Source organism: Plasmodium brasilianum, chromosome 13 (genome assembly GCF_023973825.1).
Source record: "Plasmodium brasilianum strain Bolivian I chromosome 13, whole genome shotgun sequence".
In the NCBI taxonomy this organism is placed as follows: domain Eukaryota; phylum Apicomplexa; class Aconoidasida; order Haemosporida; family Plasmodiidae; genus Plasmodium; species Plasmodium brasilianum.
The window spans coordinates 1,506,540-1,514,720 of NC_090126.1; the positions used below are offsets into that span (position 1 = coordinate 1,506,540).

General features: G+C 30.8%; 1 protein-coding gene across 1 annotated transcript; it reads left to right on the plus strand.

The window, feature by feature from the left end:
* Positions 1 to 2,954: 2,954 nt before the first annotated feature.
* Positions 2,955 to 7,630, plus strand: MKS88_004989 (uncharacterized protein; the record flags this gene model as incomplete). Its single annotated transcript, XM_067218208.1, has 3 exons — positions 2,955 to 6,791; positions 6,949 to 7,225; positions 7,536 to 7,630. The coding sequence occupies 3 exons, from the start codon at positions 2,955 to 2,957 to the stop codon at positions 7,628 to 7,630; spliced, it is 4,209 nt and encodes a 1,402-aa protein (XP_067071365.1).
* Between the last annotated feature and the right edge of the window lie 551 nt (positions 7,631 to 8,181).

Here is an 8,181-nt window from a genome sequence, read left to right on the forward strand (position 1 = left end):
TCTTGATATAGAACGATAATATTTAATTAAACGATAAAAAACGAAGTTGTAGGTTAGGAGCGCATATAATATATATATATATATTAATGTATGTATATATATACATAATGTACAAACATACACGGAACGGGATGAATAAATTTTTTTTTTTCACATGAAATGCCAGAATTTAAGTATATATATAAAAGTGTAAGGTAAAAGAAAATAAGCATATATAAAGTATTATAAACATTTTAATAATAAATTACTTTTCATACTTATGTATACAGCATGTTGTTGTAAACAAATTTTTTTTTTTCGTATTTTAAAAAAAAAAAAAAAGAATGCATGTAGGGAAAAGAAATATAAAAAACCTTCCATGGTAGTTACGACTGTTTTTCGGTCAACATATATATAATAATGTATACAACTTACAAAAAAAACAAAAAAAATAAAAAAAAAAAAAAAAAAAAAAAAAAAAAAAAAAAAAAAAAAAAAATAATAATAATAATAATAATAATAATAATAATAATAATAATGATAATGATAATGATAAATAAAATAAAAAATACAAGAAATACGACGGAGAATATTCATTTGGTAATAATTTTGTATTTTTCTGCCTCAATTATTAATATGGTGCATGCACAACGACGGAATATAAAATAAAAAATGGTAAAAATGGGGTAAAATAAAATATTAACCGACTGCTAACAAATTATATAATTACATACGCATAATATAGTTCAACTTATGATCTGAGTCCAATTAGTGTAACGCAAGAGATTAACAAAAGAAGTGTTTACATACATGTGACAAATTTTTTTTTTTTTTTTTTCTTATATTGAAGTTAGAGAAAAATGAGCAAAAAAAAATTTTATAGAAAAACGCAATTTCCGCTTTACGTTATATAACAACATATCATTTGAAAAAAAAGGAAAACCCGGAAATCTAGAGAATAAATCAAAAAAATAAATAAATATATATATATTCATATTTTGTTATCACGGGGTTGTAATGTTAACAAAAATTATGATAAATAATTTTTTTTACTTCCATCTTTTGTAAATTTAAAAATGGACCGTTCGAAAATGGGCTTTTACTTTTCGTGCATGTACATGTTCATGTTTTTCCTTTTTTTGCTTCAATTTAATGGGAATCATGCCAATCATGCGTACACACATGCATGATGCGATGATTCGAAGAAGTGGAGGCATACAAATATACGTACATTCATACAAACTTATGTACATGCACATACATAAATGTATGTTACATCCATTTGTTTATTCGAATGAAATTCCTTTTAACCCATTGGCTTTACTACAAAATTACGCATAATAGAGTATTCCTTTGAAAAAAGGCATAACGTTAATCCCATACACAAAACTTCTGTTATTTCGTCCTTATCTTATTCTTATTTCATCAATATCCTGTTCTTCTTTACTTTTCTTTTCTTTTTTGTACATCGAGACGCTACCAAAAAAAGCGTCTAAATAAAACAAAAATAAAAGTTTTAAAAAGATATTTTACACATTTTCTAAAAATTCCTTGTTAATATTTTCAAAAATATCATATAATGCTACAATGGTATTTGCCTTAGGAAGAAAGATCTACATATGAACAAATTTCACCGATATTATTACAACCTAAAAGTGAACAACATTTTCATCCACTGTTGTTCATTCTCATGGCAGTTGTATCAACAACATAACGAATTGTCCATATAAATTTTCGTACAGTTACATTTGTATTTCTGCTCAGCGTAAATGTATGCATAACAGGAAATGTGAACTACCTGCACATGTTCAAGTGTAAATGTGGGAAGATGTAATGACGTAATGGCGTAATAGCGTAACGACGCAATGACGCGTTTAACCTCTTGCATAGTTACCCATTCCTGAATAAACATTTATTTATGCGCATGCCAGAGTTTAACCTTTCCACAATTTTATTAGGCTAAAAAAGAAGACTTTAAAAGTTCAGTTATTTCTTTAAAAAAAAATGTTACCATTTTTTATGAACAGTTCAGAATTGTTCAAAATTGTACATAACTGTTCAGAACTTTTCGTTTTCTATTTACAATGCGACATTAATTTTTTAAAGAAAAAAAAAAAAAGTAAAGATAACAAACATGACAAAGTAGAAATATAATAACATAACGAATTGAGAAAAGCTGGCACTCCCTTAACACAGAAATAATTTATCTTAATTTAACACAAAACAGCATGATCATCTCCAAAGAAATTTAACATGAGGACTGCACTTACGAGCACGGGGAGTAACCATATCCCCTACTTTCAAATTCTAATATCCTACTCTCATTGTTATTGTCAGTGACATTCACCTTCTCGTTCAGTCATATGCTTTTTTTTCTCTTTAACAATAAACCCTCACGAAAAGGGAAAAAAATTATGAACAAGTTCATAAAAAAAAAAAATAAAAAAAAGATATGTCCATATTTTATCATGTTCTCTCGAATTTTTCCTTTCATTTAAAAAAAAAAAAAAAATCAAACAGTATCATAGTGGTATAGTAGTTTAGTATCATAGTGGTATAGTAGTTTAGTATCATAGTGGTATAGTAGTTTAGTAGCATAGAGGTATAGTAGTTTAGTAGCATAGAGGTATAGTAGTTTAGTAGCATAGGGGTGTAGTAGTATAGTGACACATCAGCAAACCGAACAAGGAAGAGTTAATCTGATCGACAAAGAATTATGTAAAGGGAATGGTTCCCGTGCACATGCATGTATATAGACAGAAAATTAGCAATGCAGTTCTCTTGTAGCAATTTTTTTTTTTTTTTTTTTTTTTTTTCCTAAAGATATTGGGACGGCGGACATGCATAAACGTATACACATTTACGCACATATACACACGCGTAAAAATAAATAAACACATAAATAAATCCACATTTATATACATATATAGCCGCACAAGCGCGGATGGGCAAAAGTGCCAACCGGACAAACAAAAATGGAGAGCAGCTTTTTCTATAATTTAAATGGGGGTCAAAACGTTTTGGAGTTGATTAAAAAATATGAAGAAATAAAAAAGCAAAGAAGTTCTAAGGGGCAGGAAGTAGTAGAGAAATGCAAAGAGAAATGGTTGTACAAAAAGAGTAAAGAGGATAATAACGAATCCAACGAGCAGAAAACAAAAATTGGGAGAAAGAATTTTATTTCGGAAAAAGAAAAGCTGCACATACTGGAAAATTTAAGAACAAACTTATCCAAAAATAGCAATATGAAAAATTTAAAAAAAAAAAAAAAAAAAAATTTATTTCCTTACCACTCTTTTTGCATAAATGAAATAGAAAAATCATCAATAAAAAAAAAAGAGATAGAGAAATCAAAAAAGGATCATGTTCAGGTAAAAAAGAAAAGTACAACATTAGTTCAAGAAAGATTAGAAGTAAGTACAAAGGGAAAAGAAGGAATAGAAAAGCGGGGGAAATTATATGAACAAAAAAATACAAACCAGATAGATGAAAAATTAAAAGAAACTAAAAAAATGATTGACATAAATTCATTTAATCCTAAGAAGGAGTTTCGGGATAATAATATCTATCATAAAAACTATAGTACACAATGTACATATGGTAAGAATATACATAAAATAAAAAATTGGGGTAACAAAAACTTTTGTTCGAATGAAAACAAAGGGGGTAGGGGCACCACCATATTTAAAGAACATAATAAAGTAGTATCAATAAATAGAAACAAAAATGATTCATATTTAAATATGATAGACAGGAAGAGTAAAAAGAACAATGACCATGTAAAAGAAACTGTTACTATGGACTTAATAATACCTTTACGTAGAAGTAAATATGAAGAAAAAATAATTTCTAAAGAAGCTATATTGGTAAAAGACACACGGATGTCCAGTTCGGAAGGCAAAAAGAAGGAATATATAATAAAAACGCATAAAATGAAAAAGGAAAATTTGCATGCAACAACCAAGAATACTACTTTTAACAAACACCTGTCTCTTAACATAGAAAACAAGAAAAAGACTGTCAAAGAGAATAGAGTATCTGAACGCATATTTCGAATCCCCCGCAACAGTAATAGTGAAGCTTCCTGGGGTGAGTACTCCCCAGTAGGGAACAATAGTAACAGTTACTGTAAAGTAAAGCAAGGTCGCTTACCCATTATGAATAACAGAAGTGGAGAAGGAACCTCCTCATCTGAAGAAAACGTACACGCAAGCAACATCCTCATCGAAAATACCAGCTCAGTAGCAAGCTTCCTCAACAACTCACTCAGCAATTCAGTCGACAATTCAGTCGACAATTCAGTTGACAATTCAGTCGACAATTCAGTCGACAACTCGCTAATACTTACTCTCTCCTCTTCATCTAACATAATTTCTTCCGTTTCCTCTTATTATACCGAAAAAAAAGGAAAAAAGGAAATGATGAGTAAGACTAAAAAAGATAATAACTCAGAATATGCTTCAAAAGAAGTAAAAGGGGGGGAAAATTCGACCGTTCACCTGACAGTAGTGGACCAGAAGGATAAGGATAATATCCACGTGAGAAGCATAAGCGGTACGAGCGGCACATGTGGCAAGGGAGAAAAAGAGAAAATGAGCCAAGGCACAGTAGCAGAAAATACTGCAAGCGCGGAGGAGGGAGGGATGCAAGAGGGAAAAACTGGGTTGGTTCACAACAAAACCAATGTTAGTATCGTCAGGAGCAATGTTAGCAGCATCGTCAAAAGCAGTACTAGGAGCAACGCTGGAGGGAACTCGAGGCAGTCTCGCGCAGAACGGACGAACAACTTGTTCTGCACTGAAAACAGACATGCAGAAGGAAACACAAAGAGCTACAAAGGGAATGTGGTGCAGATGAAGGAAATTAAGACAATATATCATATAGTTAGATACGAAAAAGTTTTAAAGAAATTGAAAAAAAATATGCTGAAAGGTATAAAAAGAATTACAGAAATGAATAATCTAAAGGTGCCTCCAAATTTTTACTCTAAAAAATATTTTGCTCAATTTTTAAAAAATTTAAAATTGTTTGTTCACAACAATTTTGATGAAATAAAAAAATTAAAAACAGTAGAGAAAGAGGAAAAAAATATTTATGAAATATTTTTACATAGTAAGAAAAATAAATTTTTATTAAAAAAATTTTTAAAAAAAAAAAAAATTTTAGCAAAACAACTTCGAAAATATATAATTAAATATGAGAAAAATGCACGTACTTACTACACTCTTAATGATAGTAAAGAAAAAGAACAAAACTTAAATTACTATCAGACTTTGCTCAAATTAAAAAAGACCCTGCTAAATAGCACCGATTCAATCCAATTAGTCCAAAATGAAGAAATGAAAAAAACTGATAAAAAAAAAAAAAAGAATGTCATCAGATCTTCCACTAAAATGGAGGAGAGTCCTAGTACATCGTACCCATCTAATAACGAAAACGAGGGGGTTACAGTAATACCCTCAAATGACAAGATGAAAAAAAAAAGTCAGAAAAAATTTCTGAAATTTCTGAACAGTGCAGTCGAAAAAGAGAAACAGCAGCATTTGGATATCACCATAAATGGAACAAAAAATAAAATAAAAAAAAATGGATTTCCGAATAATACTTGGTCCTATTCAAAGGAGAATACTAGTTTGTTCAATCCTTTAACGGAGTTGAATAAAAATCAGTATCCGCTTCATGCCTCTTCTAAGGACAGGCGGGATTTTGGCACATATGACATAATTGAGACAAAACAGGAAATTAGTAAATTAAAAAGAAAGAAAAGAGAAAATGTGGACATCATATACACTGTAGACACACATGATGGTAAAACTGAGGAGGAACAGGGTAGGATCATCATAAAAGACATGTTGAAGCATGATAGTAGTCCAAACGTCGGAGCAAAAGAGGGGTATCCATTGATAAAAATTGTTCAAATGAAGTGGAACAACTTAAGCAGCTCGGTTACAAAAATGGAAAAGAATGTGCACACGCATTACAGTGGTGGTAGCGGTAGTAGTAGTAGTGGTAATCATGTAGAGAGACGAAGAAGTAACAACACTCCGGATGATTGTTTAAACAAAGCAGTATGTACCATCAGCGCAGTGGAGATTCCTACGTGTGATGAACAAACTTCACATTGTATTAGAAGTAAAGAAGATTTATTTCCTTTTAATGAAAATTATAATGCATGTGACAAACTAAACAGTAATGTAAATACCCATAATAATATTATAAACTTTTCTAATATAGATAATATAAAAATTAGCATAATAAATCATAGATTTCATAACAGCATACTGAACAACAATTTTTATTTGGCTCAAGGGGGAGCACAAGTTAGTAGAGGAGGGGGTACCATTGGAGGTAATGGATGTGGTAGCAGTGGAGATAATAGACGTGGTAGCAGTGGAGATAATAGACGTGGTAGCAGTGGAGATAATAGACGTAGTAGCAGTGGAGATAATAGACGTAGTAGCAGTGGAGATAATAGACGTAGTAGCAGTGGAGATAATAGACGTAGTAGCAGTGGAGATAATAGACGTAGTAGCAGTGGAGGGGGTATTAGTGCAGATAAGGAATCAGAGAAAATGATAGCTGTCCCCCCTACTGACCTAGCTACTAATCCGAGTGGAAATACCTTTGCTGATCCATCCGCTTTTCCTACCACCCCCGCTCTGAAGCCCTTCATTACACGAGGTAACAATCCGAACAACAAAATCTGTACCATAAGACACTGTAAAAAGTTTGTGTGCGATGGAAACTGCTTTGTAGAAAATAATATACGCGCTGTTAAACTTAAAAAAGATAAGAGCAATTTCGTTGATAAGGTGAGAAAACATGTATTCAGCAAATACAACAACGTTTTAATGTTTTTAAAGAAACGAATCTACAAAACAAATGCTTTGATTAAAAAAATTGAAAAAAAAAAAAAAAAATTTTATTAAGAATTATTATTTCTTTACTCTTATTCGACAAAATGTTAAGGCGCAACTCAAAAAGTTAGGAAGAATAAAAATTATATCAAATATTTTTTCGAGCAATAAGAAGTGGGAGGATTTTATAAGAGCCCCGGCTCGAGTTATGAGACGAGGAGCGAAAAAACACTCGTTCGGTCGTAGTTCACGTAGTGTTGACCCTATTGCTAATCCTATTGCTAATCCTATTGCTAATCCTATTGCTAATCCTATTGCTAATCCTATTGCTAATCCTAGTGGTAATCCTATTGCTAATCCTAGTGGTAATCCTATTGCTAATCCTAGTAGTAAGTACTGAAAGAAGAGCGGTCAGACGCCATTGCTCAATCGGGCACATGTAAATGCGTAATAATGTAAACCTGTTTTTATGTCAAGACAAGCGCATTGTGCGGCTGCTTTATAAGCATTCAAAATTTATATGTAATATTTTTCTGTATGCGAATGGAGAACATTTTATTATAATAATTGTTATCACTGAGTACATAATTATTGTTATTTTATTTATTATTTTATTTATTATTTTATTTATTATTTTATTTATTATTTTATTTATTATTTTTTATTCTTTTTTATTTTATTTTTTCCCCCTTCATGCAGAAAATGGCTTCATTCACAAGGTAAATTTGCGCTCTCTCAGGCTGATCAAGTATAAGGCAACTGCAAACATATTTAGAAGGAGAAAGAAAATATGAACAAGTTAAGGGAAATACTAATGACCTATCTTTTACATATGCATGGACACTCCTACATAATTTTAACCTAACATTACAAAGCAAAGGAAAACTTTTTTTTATTTTATTTTTTTAAGAGTGAATTTTTGAAATCATTATTCCTTCTCTATAAGTTTGTAAATTAGTGAATCAGTAATATATATTCACATGGATATACTTCTTTGCTTTCCCCCCTTCTTGCTACAATTTTTTATTTTTTTTATTTTATTATTTTTTTTATTTTATTATTTTTTTTATTTTTTTATTTTTTCGTTTTCCTCCGTCCGCAAAAAGGGTATGCATATATGGACAAGCGCATATTCCTTTTGCATGCGTCTGACTTAACCTCGTATTGTCCCATCCACAAGGCGATCGCGTGGTTACATATTGAACTGTTTGCACAAAGCAAAAGTCTTTACTTAAAATTTAACGTTCTCAACATGAGTGAAGTAAAAAAAAAGAAAAAATGATAAGAGAGGTGCGTAAGAATATGGGAAAACTCACACAGTAACACATGCACAGTTACACATTCA